Source organism: Brachionichthys hirsutus, chromosome 3 (assembly GCF_040956055.1).
Source record: "Brachionichthys hirsutus isolate HB-005 chromosome 3, CSIRO-AGI_Bhir_v1, whole genome shotgun sequence".
NCBI lineage: Eukaryota > Metazoa > Chordata > Actinopteri > Lophiiformes > Brachionichthyidae > Brachionichthys > Brachionichthys hirsutus.
The window spans coordinates 15,275,344-15,291,172 of NC_090899.1; the positions used below are offsets into that span (position 1 = coordinate 15,275,344).

Sequence of the window (15,829 nt, forward strand, 5' to 3'; positions counted from 1 at the left end):
CCTCCGTGAAGGGGATGGATCCTGCCAATGAGAGACGAGTCTTTGACATCGTGGTCCAAACGGCCTGCAAAGAGACGACGTCCCAGTACTTCTTCATCACGCCCAAAGTAAGCGAGCAGCACCGCGTTTATATCTGGACTGTTCGGGTACTGCATTTACATTTACCGGTACCTGAAAGATACCACTCGTATTGATCAGCGGTTTATTGTCTGTCTGTCATCATACCAATAAAATCACAACATTTCTGTGTTTCAAAAAAAAGGTCATTTAAAGGTCACTGGAGGTTTAAATGTTTGATTTTAAGCTGTATAGTGTGATCTTTTACCCTTCAGCTGCTGCCGAATCTTAATTACGCTGAGGAGATGACCATCCTTTTCGTCCATAACGGCCCCCACATGCCCCCCCCCAAGAAATGGGACGAGAAGGCTTTCATCGCACGGGCCATCCAAAGAAAGGCCGGGACATGAAATCCACAAGGCGAAGGCACACTGCTTGGATTCATGTCGTCATTTACTGTCAGCGAGATACCTATTACAATTTCAGAATATTCACAGTTCAAAGGTCGCGTATCGTTTTTAAACGTTAATGTTTCATCCTTCCTTTTCATGCATATTCTTTTTTTCATAAGTTTGAGTGAGATATTCTCTGTTGAGTTCTAAATGGTTGCACCACATTTAAATAAAATGCTTGAATGGTACTTGTAGCATGTTGTACTGTTTCCTAGCAGTCACCTTGTATTGTTAATTTTTTCAATGTACTTGTAAAGCATTTGGTAAAATGTACTCAAATGTGTATTTTTTATCTAGAGCGCTCGTACCAATCACAGATCTCAATACTGGAAGCATGATATTAAATATAAGCACGTTCAGGCCCTTGTCTGGGAATGCTTGAGGAACGGGGGGGGGGGGGGGGGGTCAGGTCGGAGGTTCTTGGTGCAGAACAAGTCCTTGTGATGATCGTAGACGGACTTGAGTTGGAAGTCCAGGCTGTCGTTCGGAGCCTGAAGTTGTGACATGAGCAAAACGGAGGCCTTGAAATACTTGTATGCGTTTATAAGGGACGTCAATCACAAAGTCGAGCTTCCCTGGAGGTGACCCGATGTCCAATATGGCAAACAGTCTGCCGGGTGCTGGCCGAAGTCGCTGAGTCATGGAGCTGACACCGGGGTTCCTCCGTCCGGGCGATGTGCGCTGGTTTCTCGTTTGCTTTCCAAAGCGAAGCGAACCCAAACACGCTGACTGTGGACTCGAGTCGATGAACAACGGTCGGACATGGACCTGAGATCGGTGGTGCTCACGCTGATGCGCGGTGCATGCAGAAAATGCATGTCCAATTCAAACAGGTGAAGAGAGTGGAAGAAGAGGCCCGGAGTCATGGTAACCAACGGCAACATGAGAACCAGAAGCATAAACGGTAAGAAGCCAGGAAGGTGAAGTCGTTTTCAGGCCGAGGAGAGGAGAAAGGATCCCGCTGAGACGTGCTACACGCGTGTCCGGTTTTCCTGTTGACGTCCGTTACTAAGCAACCACAGTTTTCCGGTCAAGCTTTCCAATGAAGACGATTGTTGCCGGATGTGTCCGCCTGTAATTTATCATAAATGCGATTATCAAAGAATGACAAAGTAATTAATATTTTAAGACCATGTTTGATGACATCATGAAAATATAGGCATTTGTGATTCACACAAATACAAATACAAATACAAATACTGATACAAAGTATTGCGGGCCTGCGGCCGACAGCATATTGATTACTGTATTGATTACCTATAAGCTTTGTTAAAGAGGAAAGTCTTTAGTCTACTCTTGAACATAGAGATGGTGTCTGTCTCACGAACCAATCAGGGAGCTGATTCCACAATAAAGGTGATTGACAACTGAAAGCTCCGCCCCCCTGTCTGGTTTTGGAAATGTTTGGAACCACGAGCAGGCCAGCATTTTGGGACCGCAGGGCCTCCGAGCTCTCCAATTCATAAACCTTATGATCAAATGTTAATTTCTATTAAATGTCGAAACGAATTGTTTCGAGTGAATTGCCAGAAAATAAATACATTAATTACAATAATTAATGTATTTATTTCTTTACTTCGACCATGAAAACAACAAAGAATAAAATGATAAAACAATGCCAAATACATAAACATATACCTACATACATATATATACTGTACATACATATATAAATATATATATTTACACAAAGCCTTTAAATTAAATTAAATGATGAATAACTCACTTTCCCATGTTTCTACACTATTCTGGTGATTTTGGGTTCTTCATCCAGTCGACGTGTCCCTCTGTCTGCGCTCTCTTCACCGTCATGGTAACGAGGAAGCTGAGCCGAAAGGCGAAGCTCTCCATTTACCGGCCGGTCTCCGTTCCTACCCTCACCTGAGGTCACGACCTTTGGGAGGAGACCAAAGAACAAGGTCGCTGGTACAAGCGTCTGAAATGAGCTTCCTCCGTAGGGGGACAGTGTGAGACTCCAGAGACAGTGTGGGACTCCAGAGACAGTGTGGGACTCCAGAGACAGTGTGAGACTCCAGCGACAGTGTGGGACTCCAGAGACAGTGTGGGACTCCAGAGACAATGTGGGACTCCAGAGACAGTGTGAGACTCCAGCGACAGTGTGGGACTCCAGAGACAATGTGGGACTCCAGAGACAGTGTGAGACTCCAGAGACAATGTGGGACTCCAGAGACAGTGTGAGACTCCAGAGACAATGTGGGACTCCAGAGACAGTGTGAGACTCCAGAGACAATGTGGGACTCCAGAGACAGTGTGGGACTCCAGAGACAATGTGGGACTCCAGAGACAGTGTGGGACTCCAGAGACAGTGTGAGACTCCAGAGACAGTGTGGGACTCCAGAGACAGTGTGGGACTCCAGAGACAATGTGGGACTCCAGAGACAGTGTGGGACTCCAGAGACAGTGTGGGACGCTCCGTCAGAGCGTGGAGAATCCCGACTCCTCTTCGGTTCAGCGACTCAACCCTGGAAAGGCGGTTTGAAGATGGATGATTCAAAGCGTTTTTATTCCGTCCTGATAATATTGGCTTCATCGGCTCAATGTGAGCAATCAATCAAGGAGATTGATTGCTCACTGCTCTCCTGTGGTAATGTCCCAGCGAAAACTGACAAAAATCTTTTCTTGTCCCTCACGGTTACCATGGTAACGCTGCTGCGCGCGTGCTCGCTAGGAAGTGTACTTTTCCTTTTCCGGGTTTAGAGCATTTCTGACAGAGCTGTTTGAGACAGAAATGAGGGACGCTGTCCTGCAGCATCTGTTTGAGACAGAAATGAGGGACGCTGTCCTGCAGCATCTGTCTGAGACAGAAATGAGGGACGCTGTCCTGCAGCATCTGTCTGAGACAGAAATGAGGGACGCTGTCCTGCAGCATCTGTTTGAGACAGAAATGAGGGACGCTGTCCTGCAGCATCTGTTGGAGACAGAAATGAGGGACGCTGTCCTGCAGCATCTGTTTGAGACAGAAATGAGGGATGCTGTCCTGCAGCATCTGTCTGAGACAGAAATGAGGGACGCTGTCCTGCAGCATCTGTTGGAGACAGGAATGAGGGACGCTGTCCTGCAGCATCTGTTTGAGACAGAAATGAGGGATGCTGTCCTGCAGCATCTGTTGGAGACAGGAATGAGGGACGCTGTCCTGCAGCATCTGTCTGAGACAGAAATGAGGGATGCTGTGTGACCTTTAAATGTGGACATATAACCATATACAGTACACATACTCACATAGCATGAAAGTATCTACAAACCTAATAGGACATTGATCAGAAATACAGTACCGGTAGTTTTTTAGGATAAAAATGTTGTGCATGTTATAAAACAAGCAAGCTGCTTGTGACCTGTCAGCTGAATGTATCCGTTTAGAACAGGCATGGGCAAACCCAGGCCCGGGGGCCACATGCGGCCCGTTGGTCTTTTTAATCCGGCCCGCCGAACTTGTCCAAATTATATCATTAAATATAATTGTATTATAATTAAATCTCATTCATTTGACCTTTTCCCTGTAATGCTACCTGTAAAAGGCCAAATCCTTTAATGCAATAGCTTTCATGTGTCATTTATATTAGCTCACACAAATACTCCATCCATCTGTTCTTGGTCCGGCCCATCTGTCAAATTCTAGAACCTATTGTGGCCCGCGAGTCAAAAAGTTTGCCCACCCCTGGTTTAGAACTTGATTTCTCGGAACAGCTTCTGATTAAAACTGGATTATCAGAAATAGAACCGGAGAGTCGGGCATCCATCACTTCTGAAGGCTGAAATAGCTCTCATGTGTTTTTTTACAGTTGCGTAGTGTCTTGTCCGGTTGGTGCAGTGTTAAACCAATACCCAGAAATTAACTTCTCAGTCGACATGCAAGGGATCAATGCTTAACAGCAGCAGCCGGAGCTGATACGATTTATAAAGATGGCTTCCACCTGCCTGAGGGCTCAGAGAGCACAGACCTCCCCCAAGCAGCTCGCTCCCCTCCTAACTGGATCCACACGGTGATCTGGATCAGCACCAGAAGGTTCACCCCAGCCGTAGACCCCAGCCGCACGCGCTGCCTCCGGTCCGTCAGGAAGTCGGTGATCCACCTGCAGAGGGAGTCGGGCAGGGAGGGAGTCGGGCAGGGGGGGAGTCGGGCAGGGGGGGAGTCGGGCACGTGGAGCCGGAGCTCATTTCACTCTTGATACGTCTGAACTTTGACGTGAACGGTTTTTGTGAGTACGCACCTTGTGTACCTGAGGCCCCGGGTCTTTTGGTTGCTGCCTTCTTCAACCCACTTTGAAAAGCCAGAAGATTTATGTTGCATCCGTCCTCTGAAGGGGACGTTCCTCTGACTCTCTCTCTCCCTCCCTCTCTGATGATGCGAGTCCCACAGCGCGTCAACCCGCTAACGGTCCCGTCCGGCTGAGCCTTCTGTGGACAGGATTCTCTCGGGGTGAGTCATTCTTCATCTCTCCTTCCCACTCATCACACCTTTACATCAAAATATACCTTTACATTTTTATCCTAAAAGGCAATTGTAAAATAGTTGCTCTATTGGACAGCTTTGTTCTTCAGGATTCATTATACCACCGAGATATCACTATATGCAATCAGATTAGTAATTGAGCGATTACACTAGCAAGCACATTTTAGAGGTATAAGTACATCAGTATACAACTGAACATGTTGCAGCTGCATAATGCTTTCAGGATTTTATCATACATTCATGCTATTGTGTACTTTTGTTAAATACCAACAGTGTGGTGTAAACCTATAAATCATTCCCAGATATATATTAATCTGTGATTAAACCACCTGGATCATCGCTCCACAGCTTACAGAACACTGTACATGCATGAAGTATAAAAAGGTTTCAGCAGCTCACCCTTCAACCTGTGCAGCGTGAGCATTCAGGGCTGCCAGATGTTTCAGTCCCTTTAAACTTTCAACGTGTACTTCTGAGGGGGGAACGCCACCGCAGTAACACGCATTGAATGTGTCTCCCATGCCGTTTGCCGTGTAAGTCTCTGTCTTATTGAAAGAAAGAGCGTGCGAGTACCATTCTGTGCTCTCCCAGGTCAGTCTACCATCCATACCTGCTCTAAAGTAAGACGTGGATTCATCAGAAGAGAGTCATTCATCCCAAGCGGGAGTGGAGAAACGCGGAGGGGCGGATGCTGCCTGTCGTTCAGCACCGAGCGGAACCGAGCGTCGTTCAGAACCGAGCGGAACCGAGCGTCGTTCAGCACCGAGCGGAACCGAGCGGTTCTCCCCGTGTCTGCGTGGTTTCTCTCCGGGTTCTCCCCCTGTCTGCGTGGGTTCTCTCCAGGTTCTCCCCGTGTCTGCGTGGGTTCTCTCCGGGTTCTCCCCGTGTCTGCCTGGGTTCTCTCCAGGTTCTCCCCGTGTCTGCGTGGGTTCTCTCCAGGTTCTCCCCGTGTCTGCGTGGGTTCTCTCCGGGTTCTCCCCCTGTCTGCCTGGGTTCTCTCCAGGTTCTCCCCGTGTCTGCGTGGGTTCTCTCCAGGTTCTCCCCGTGTCTGCGTGGGTTCTCTCTGGGTTCTCCCCCTGTCTGCCTGGGTTCTCTCCAGGTTCTCCCCGTGTCTGTGTGGGTTCTCTCCGGGTTCTCCCCTGTCTGCCTGGGTTCTCTCCAGGTTCTCCCCGTGTCTGCGTGGGTTCTCTCCAGGTTCTCCCCGTGTCTGTGTGGGTTCTCTCCGGGTTCTCCCCATGTCTGCCTGGGTTCTCTCCGGGTTCTCCCAGTTCTGCGTGGGTTCTCTCCGGGTTCTCCCTGTGTCTGTGTGGGTTCTATCCGGGTTCTCCCCATGTCTGCCTGGGTTCTCTCTGGGTTCTCCCCCTGTCTGCCTGGGTTCTCTCCAGGTTCTCCCCGTGTCTGCGTGGGTTCTCCCCGTGTCTGCATGGGTTCTCTCCGGATTCTCCCCATGTCTGCCTGGGTTCTCTCTGGGTTCTCCCCCTGTCTGCCTGGGTTCTCTCCAGGTTCTCCCCGTGTCTGCGTGGGTTCTCTCCAGGTTCTCCCCGTGTCTGCGTGGGTTCTCTCCAGGTTCTCCCCGTGTCTGTGTGGGTTCTATCCGGGTTCTCCCCGTGTCTGCGTGGTTTCTCTCCGGGTTCTCCCCGTATCTGCGTGGGTTCTCTCCGGGTTCTCCCTGTGTCTGCGTGGGTTCTTTCCGGGTTCTCCCCGTATCTGCGTGGGTTCTATCTGGGTTCTCCCCGTATCTGCGTGGGTTCTCTCCGGGTTCTCCCCTTGTCTGCGTGGGTTCTCTCCAAGTTCTCCCCGTGTCTGCGTGGGTTCTCTCTGGGTTCTCCCCGTGTCTGCGTGGGTTCTATCCGGGTTCTCCCCGTGTCTGCGTGGGTTCTTCCCAGGTTCTCCCCATGTCTGCGTGGGTTCTTTCTGGGTTCTCCCCGTGTCTGCATGGGTTCTCTCCAGGTTCTCCCAGTTCTGCGTGGTTTCTCTCCGGGTTCTCCCAGTTCTGCGTGGGTTCTCTCCGGGTTCTCCCTGTGTCTGCGTGGGTTCTCTCCAGGTTCTCCCCGTGTCTGCGTGGGTTCTCTCTGGGTTCTCCCCGTGTCTGCATGGGTTCTCTCCAGGTTCTCCCAGTTCTGCGTGGGTTCTCTCCGGGTTCTCCCCGTGTCTGCGTGGGTTCTCCCCATCAAAAGTGTGATGCATGAACACGCAAATCCTAATCGGATCTGATTTTTAGGGTCCATGAACACGGCGCATCGGATCACAATTTTACTCTGAACTCTGATCGGAATAAAGACATTTTGTCCATGTCAACGCACCTAGTCTGGATATTTTTCTAAATCGATAATAAGATCAAAATAAAAGAGGTCATGCTGGGTGCAGATTAATTTTTTTAATGCGTCTTTAATAACCTGAGGAGTGTGTAAGCCAAGTCTTAAGTTGAAAATATGAACCAGTTAAGTTCCTGCATGGAAGATTCGTCACGTCTGATCAACTGGGGTCTCTGAACACTGACATGTTTGTGTGTTCTTTCCTCTGGGAGTATCACGTAGAGCAGCTGATAAGGGGTCTGGGGATCTTGTGATGTATGACGCACCATCATTCTGTGAAGTGGCTGACCTTACTTTAATGCAGGGATGTCAAACTCTGGGCCGCAGTGCAATTATATTTGGCCCGCGAGGCAATATAAAATGAATATTAGAGCTGGCCCGCCGGTACAGAACAGCACATTCACTGCTAATACTACAAATCCCATAATGCCATTTATTTTATTTGACGTTTATAATAGCCAGCCAAATGCTGGGCTATTGTAGCGTTGCCGGCAGTGCTTGGTTAGACGCGCTCCAGCGGCTACGTCGTCTTTCGCCTCTCCGTGTCCAAAAAGGGAGAGTCCAGAAGCGGTTTAAGAAAGTAAAAACGGTCCTCATTTATTACAAAATACAACAAAATTACACTCAATAAAACACGCGCATCTGGGTAAAACAATCCTGCCAAAGCGGTCAAAACCTGTATGCCCTTCCGGGTCAACACCTGTGTACCGCCTGATTGGCCCTGCCTTATATACAGCTTTCTGGCCACAGCGCCACACAGTGCACAACACAGGAAACGCATTCCATCACGCATTTGGCTTCTATACAGTTATTTATTTACACCGTTGTTTTATATATATTGTGGCAACTTTATTTTTCTTTTGATGTGGCCTTATACATTGTTTACCTATTTATTGTGCATTTTAATGTGCAAAAAAGTTGTTTTTGCGCCGTGCACGGGTGGGGTGGGGGCCCCAGGGATTTCTTGCTTGGAGTCCCAAGAGACCCTAGCAACGCCACTGAATATATTAACACATATTTGGTATAATATAACACATGGAATTACAGCAAACAACAAATTTAAATTCAGTTTTGTTTGTTTCCGTGATAAATTCATATTTGAGCAGTCATGTGACATTACGATGCGTGCCGTGACGTTACTGAACTCAAGTCAGTTAAATAAAATGTTTCCCCCCCCCCCTGGCACCAATGTGAAACTCCGCCCAGGATGCAGGTGTCTGGCTTGGGTACATCAGATTAGATCAGTGTGTTGCAGTGCTTTCTTTATGCACCTTTTCTTGCTACTCCAAGGCTTGAATGGTTGCTTCATTCATTTTTATTTTAATTTCAAATGTATTAGCCTGTGAAGTTTATTTTCATATTTACCTCAGAAGGCTGCAAAAAAAACAAACCATACAATTTCTATTTAAAATGCCATTTTTTAATTTGAAATTCGATTTTGCATGTCTTTTTAAATGAAATGAAATGCTTTTATTAATCATCATCTGCTGACACACACAATGAAATCAAATTTTCACCGTAGATCAGGGGTGGGCTAACTTTTTGACTCGCGGGCCACAATAGGTTCTAAAACTTGACAGAGGGGCCGAACCAAGAACAGATGGATGGAGTATTTGTGTGAGCTAATATAAATGACACATGAAAGCTATTGCATTAAAGGATTTGGCCTTTTACAGGTAGCATTACAGGGAAAAGGTCAAATGAATGAGGTTTAATTACAATACAATTATATTTAATGATATAATTTGGACAAGTTTGGCGGGCCGGATTAAAAAGACCAACGGGCCGCATATGGCCCCCGGGCCTGGGTTTGCCCATGTCTGCCCTAGAACAACGGGCCCCTTGAAACAACCACACACTAATACAAGATTCAAGATTCAAGATTCAAGATTCAAGATACTTTATTGTCATTATGCGAGCATAATAAAATCGTGAGAAGGCCCACGGCTTAAGGCACACATCATAACATAAACTAAATTCTCTCTCTTAAGAAACAATATATATACACACAGAGAGAGTGAGAATCACAGGCAGTAGTGCAAAATAGCAGCAGCAGCAACAGGGTCCCATAAAGCGTCCCAGATCGCTACGAGGGAACGACTGCTTTCACAGCTCGGGGGAAGAAGCTGTGTACGTGTATCAAAGGGCCCTAGCACACGGAGAGGGAGTAGGGTGAAGGCGCTGCCGTGGTCGGCGCACCTGGAGCCGTTTGCGGGGACGAGTCTGCAGAAGACTTTCACATTTAAATATAAGAGTGGGCGTGGCCTTTGTCCAACCAAGGAATGATTTTAGTGAAAAGTATCAACTCAGAATTATGAAAACTCGCTAGTTTGACTAGTTACACACTAGTTACACACTAGTTACACACTAGTTACACACTAGTTAAATCTTCCGAGCAGCATCATCGTCCGGTTTGCCAGGTGACGAGCAGAGACTGCACCTCGCTAAAATATCATTAGTTTGGATTGAAGTACAATAATTAACGCTCATTGTTCTGAAGAGGCCCCGGAGGGATGTCACAGCAGGATAAAGTAATCGTTCTTTCGTGGTGTTTGTCTATCGATGGTGGGCAAATGAAGAGGTGTTAAAAGGGTCTCATCTTAGCGTCTGCTTTCCCTGCGTGTGAAATGGAATCCACAGCAGAGCAGCAGTGATCCAGTTCAGAGCAATGAATGTGTCTGGTCTCTCCCGCCCAATGGAGGGGGTGCTGGCCAACTCCAGCTGGGATTATCTCGCCTATCACCAAAACGACACCCGGACCCCCCCACTGCTGCCACTCAGCACCGGCACCGCTCAGCCTGCAGTGTGTGAGCAGGTCCACATCGCTATTGAGGTAAGGCCATTCTATTGATAAATACTGTTCAATATTACCATTCTATTCTCCTACGGCGCAGTGGACACATTTGGACATTGATATCCTCGGAGTATTGTCTCTTCCTCTTCTCCTCTGTTACAGATTGATCCGAGTCCACATCAGCTGACGCTTCTGCTCACCTTCACTCGTGCACGGTGTTTACGCATGTTCTTTCTGCCCAGGTCTTTCTGATCCTCGGTATCATCTCCATGCTGGAGAACATCCTGGTCATCACAGCCATAGTAAAGAACAAGAACCTCCACTCGCCCATGTACTTCTTCATTTGCAGGTAAACAGTTCACACAGCACATAAATAGTGGAACAGCCCCCTTCCCTATGTTAACCCAGACTATGTGCTATGCTTTATCTTTGTGTAAGTTATCCAGTATTTAGATTGCTTAAGTTTTAATACTCTGAATATGAATCAGTCATGCTAAACAGGATGCTCCTGCAGATGTGCTTCCATCATGTCGCAGTAGTTTGAAGTTGTCTGATGAGAACAGCTCTCTGTGATTCAGGTCATTTTCCTGATTTAACGCAACAGGAGAAGCAGACTAGTTGCCTTTTTTTCCCAAAATCAGTACAGACTCCTCAGAATACGCCGTTTTACCTGAGTGCAAATGTAATCGGATGAGTTGGCATGATGGGTTAATTCCTTTCTGTGCGGCGTTTGCATGTCATCACCGCGTCCGCGTGGGTTCTCTCCGGCTTACATTCCAAAAGCAAAAAGATGCATGAATTTGTGGAGTGCTGGACAGACGAAGGACAGACAGGGACGAGATCGGTAGAAGGACGCTGAGGATGGAACTCAGGGAACAGGACTAGAGGACGACCCAGGAGAAGAGACATGGACGTAGTGAGGGAGGACATGAGAGTGGCTGGTGTTGGGGAGGACGATGCAAAGGACAGGACTAGAGGACGACCCAGGAGAAGAGACATGGACGTAGTGAGGGAGGACATGGGAGTGGCTGGTGTTGGGGAGGACGATGCAAAGGACAGGACTAGAGGACGACCCAGGAGAAGAGACATGGACGTAGTGAGGGAGGACATGAGAGTGGCTGTTGTTGGGGAGGACGATGCAAAGGACAGGGTGAAGTGGAGAAGGTTGATTTGCTGTCTCAATAGGAGGAAACACGATAGACTTTTATTCAAGGTTGTCATTTTAAGAATAATGGAAATAAAACTCCCTGAACTATGAGAATTTAATAAAACGTAATTTTTTTGAGGATTTCTCTGGGTTTTTTAGTTTCTGAATAACTGATTATTTCAATGTTACATTTTTATGAATTAAGTTCTCCGTCTTGACATCGGCTCTTCAGTGTCAACTCAATACTTCTGCTTCACTTCTCCTGGGTTGCCAAGGAAGACAATAAGCTCCTACAGAGAATAGAAACATGAATCACGAGTCACGAGTCTCGTTTGTTGGTTACAGTTTGGCAGTCGCCGACTTGCTGGTGAGCGTGTCCAACGCCTGGGAGACCATCATCATTTACCTCCTCAACCACAGACAGCTGGTCGTGGAGGACCACTTCATCAGACAGATGGACAACGTGTTCGACTCCATGATCTGCATCGCCGTCGTTGCCTCCATGTGCAGCCTGCTGTCCATCGCCGTGGACAGGTAAAGACGGGGGGGGGTTCCGTGCTAGACCCAAGATAAACTCTCATACTTGTTTTGGAAAAATACTTTCAGAGAAGCTCTTCAAAGCTTTTAAATAGAACTGCGTTCACAATCAATTAAGTATGCATAATTACAGGAACCAGAGTCGCGCTCGTTAGTAACAGCTTAAGGGACTGTGTCATTGAAATGTGTACTCTGTTTGTGAATAGTGATGAAGTACTTTCAAAGTACAAATCCAGTTACTTAACACTGGAATAAGCTCAAGAAAAATCGAATTACCGGTACAGCTGGCAAAAAGTATCCCTCCAAGAAGCGTCCTTCTCATCATATATAAACCAAATAATAATAATAGCTCCATTCATGGAAAAGGGGAAAGCAGCTCAGCTTCGGTTTTGTTAAAATATTTGTGTAGTTTTTCAGTGGAGCTGGTCAGACTATGGCTGAGGTGAGACTTGCAACGGCCACTGTTTACAGAGGGGCGTGTGTAGAGTGTGTGGCGACCTCTGCAGGTAGGATGAAAGGGAAAAGGGGCAACGTCAAAGTCCGTTTGTTTTTCATGCAGTGATTGATCCCCAGTTATTGAATCACTACACAAATAAGAACGTTGTGGCACGACCAGCGAGCGTCTGCGACAGTGATTGAACCGACTAGCGTGTGAACACGAGGCTCACCGCTGCCCAACACTGAACTACTGTGAGTCAGGACGAGGTCTTCTAGTGTCGTTTTAACTTAAACGCAATCATACAACTAGAAAGACAATCAGAGACTGCAGACTCCGCCTCCAAAAGACTATTGGATCTTGTGAGACAGTAAACAGGGCTTCCGGATCAGAGGGGCCAAACCTGCTCTAGCTTGCTGCTCCGGAACGTACGACAAGACTCCTTCTGGACTCTTTTTCCCATCATGCCATTCGTGTCCCTCCCTCTTAAAGTGGCAGTTTACAGCACAGGCACGATTCCAGATGTAAAAATAATTCTAGAATCTGGATCCAGATCCGGATCAACGCCATTCTCGGGGAGGACCGAGCCACGGACAGAACCTTGCTTGTGTAAAAATTTCAAGTCGATTGGGTTACTAGTTTTTGCGTTATGCGCTCGGACAGACAAACAAACAACAAACAAACAAACGCACCCAATTGCAATACCCTCGCCTCCCCTTCGGCGAGGGTAATTAAACAGGGCCCCGATGTGCTGGCGACTTGTCCAGGGGTATCCCACCTCTTGCCCCAGCTGAAGTTCGAGATGGCGGCCTGCGAGTGCTGCGGCTCCAGTCTGGTGCTTAGTTTTTCTTTACTTTTTATTACTTTTGACTGATTTCTGCGAGGCGACTCTCTCATACAGTCGCCAGGATCGGCCTGAGGCTCAACATTCCCGTAAACTCGGCGTATCAGCGCTCACACGGAATCCCACAGGACACAGCGAGGCGACCGGGATCTCTGCGGATGGTGAGCCTGCCCAGCAGGAAACGGAGACGGCGGAGGAACAGGAAGCAGAAGCGAGGATGCCGGTGGGGCCGAGCGGTTAGGCTGCAAAACAACCACTCAGACCAGCGCCCCCGAACGCCAGATCCATCACGCACAAAATGGCCGAACTGGATTTACAACTGGACCGTGTTTATTGCAACATCAAGCACCCCCCCCCCCCCCCCCCCCGGGTTCTCCCCAACCAGAAACCCTGGATGACCAGTGAAGGTAGGCACTCCTCAGACTCCGGAACGCCGCCTACAGGTCTGGCAACAAGACCCTCTACAGCGAGGCCAGAGCAGACCTGAGGAGAGGCATCAAGGGGGTCAAGGGGGCCAAGGGGGTCAAGGGGGCCAAGGGGGCCAAGGGGGCCAAGGGGGCCAAGGGGGCCAAGGGGGGCTACAAACGGAGGATAGAGGAGCACCTCACTGGGAATAACCCAAGGAGGATGTGGCAGGGAATTCAACACACAACCCCCGACAAGAACAGCAAACAGGTGACGCCTCGCTGGCAGAAGAAGTACGGTGTAGTACTGCATCACGGTGTAGTACTGCATCATGGTGTGGTACTGCATCACGGTGTAGTACTGCATCATGGTGTGGTACTACATCACGGTGTAGTACTGCATCATGGTGTAGTACTGCATCATGGTGTAGTACTGCATCATGGTGTAGTACTGCATCACGGTGTAGTACTGCATCATGGTGTGGTACTACATCACGGTGTAGTACTGCATCATGGTGTAGTACTGCATCATGGTGTAGTACTGCATCACGGTGTAGTACTGCATCACGGGGTGGTACTGCATCATGGTGTAGTACTGCATCATGGTGTAGTACTGCATCATGGTGTGGTACTACATCAGAGTGTTGTACTGCATCCTGGGTACTGCATCACGGTGTGGTACTGCATCACGGTGTGGTACTACATCCCGGTGTGGTACTGCATCACGGTGTGGTACTGCATCACGGTGTGGTACTGCATCACTGTGTGGTACTGCATCCCCCCCCCCCTGGACACACCTTGTTCAACCTGTTGCCCTCTGGGTGGCGCTACAGGTTGAACACGAGCAGGACCAACCGACTCAGAGACAGTTTTATACCGAGAGGCATCTGAACAACAACCAGGACTAAACTATAGAACTACTCACCATGTGCAATAACTAATGTATACTATTACTATATGCAAAGTACTGGTCAATATCTCTACATGCTCTGTTTTCGTGTTGTTTTATTGTACCTAAGCACCAGACGGGGTATTATACTATTGCACTGCATTAAGGGACATTTCCATCCCAGAATTCCTGACCTGTTTTTGTATTTATTTTGAGCTTGTTCTTTCCCAGCCCGCTGTGGTACTTATGTATTGGGATAACTTTACTATAGCTGGCCACATACTCTGTGTACATTTGTCAGTGACTAGTGAAGGTCACTGGAAACGAATGGATGCTTGGGTTGCCTGGGTAACCATCATCTGTCGCTGCCTCCAGGTACGTGACCATCTTCTATGCACTGAGATATCACAGCATCATGACCGTGAGGAGGGCTGGCTGCGTGATCGGGGCAATCTGGACCTTCTGCACCGGCTGCGGGATCGTCTTCATCATTTACTCCGACACCACCGCCGTCGTCATCTGCCTGGTCTCCATGTTTTTCGCCATGCTGTTCATCATGGCCTCCCTCTACAGCCACATGTTCATGCTGGCACGTTCGCATGTCAAGCGCATCGCCGCGCTGCCCGGCCAAAACTCTGTCCACCAGGGGGCCAGCATGAAGGGGGCCGTCACTCTGACCATCCTGCTGGGGGTCTTCGTCGTCTGCTGGGCGCCCTTCTTCCTCCACTTGGTCCTGATGATCTCCTGCCCACGGAACCTCTCCTGCATGTGCTTCATGGCCCACTTCAACGTGTACCTCATCCTCATTATGTGCAACTCCGTGATTGATCCACTCATCTATGCCTTCAGGAGTCAAGAGATGAGGAAGACGTTTAAGGAAATCATCTGTTGTTCCAGCCTGAAACATCTGTGCTCTGACTGTTAAGCATTGAGTGGCAGAGCGTAGGAATCAACTTCTCTTCATTCTGTGCTTGTTCTGCTCATTTCACGGCCGACTCTATAATTACAGATGTTTAACATTTTAATAATCTAGCATAAACCAACATTTCTGTAAGTGTTCTTGAAAAAATTTAATGGTGAGCACGCCAGCGGCTTCAAAACTACGACGCCATTTCGTGACGTTACAAGAAGAACGGCTCAGGCCCTTCTCATAGTACTGCTGTTACTACTACTACTACTATGCTTTAGGCTTGTCCCGTGAGGGTCGTCACAGCAAATCAACCGTGTCTTATTTCTGTAGATCCTTGTGGTAAATTTGGCCAGTTTCTCAGGTTCTGCAGGCTAAACTCTAATAATATACTATGACGGAGGCTGTGACTGACAGCCGGTCAGAATGTTCCAGGGCTCGGAAGATTCTTCCCGTGGTTGCTGCAACAAGTCTCAATCTTTTTTTTTTTTATCCTTCACCTAAAATGAAGTGCAGTATTTATAATTGTTCAAATGAAAACAAGTACAGCAGGTAATATAAATAGAGTAATTAAGA

General features: G+C 48.0%; 2 protein-coding genes across 2 annotated transcripts in view; both read left to right on the plus strand.

Moving 5' to 3' along the window:
• The window catches only part of LOC137910673 (structural maintenance of chromosomes protein 5-like), a 9,455-nt gene extending 8,766 nt beyond the window's left edge, over positions 1–689 (plus strand). Inside the window, exons 23-24 of the mRNA XM_068755057.1 lie at positions 12–107; positions 333–689. Coding sequence (XP_068611158.1) covers positions 12–107; positions 333–467 — 231 coding nt within the window. The 3' untranslated portion in view covers positions 468–689. The remainder of the gene's footprint in view (positions 1–11; positions 108–332) is intronic.
• A 9,274-nt stretch (positions 690–9,963) lies between these two features.
• On the plus strand, positions 9,964–15,271 carry mc5ra (melanocortin 5a receptor). Its single transcript, XM_068760589.1, has 4 exons — positions 9,964–10,128; positions 10,332–10,438; positions 11,582–11,770; positions 14,722–15,271. Exons 1-4 carry the CDS (start codon positions 9,964–9,966, stop codon positions 15,269–15,271), a joined length of 1,011 nt encoding a protein of 336 aa, XP_068616690.1.
• Positions 15,272–15,829: the final 558 nt, after the last annotated feature.

Coding starts and splice junctions, on each gene's coding strand:
- mc5ra (XM_068760589.1), top strand. CDS start 9,964: ATGAATGTGTCTGGTCTCTCCCGCCCAATGGAGGGGGTGCTGGCCAAC. Junction 10,129..10,331: donor AGGTCCACATCGCTATTGAG/GTAAGGCCATTC, acceptor CTTTCTGCCCAG/GTCTTTCTGATCCTCGGTAT. Junction 11,771..14,721: donor CTGTCCATCGCCGTGGACAG/GTAAAGACGGGG, acceptor CGCTGCCTCCAG/GTACGTGACCATCTTCTATG.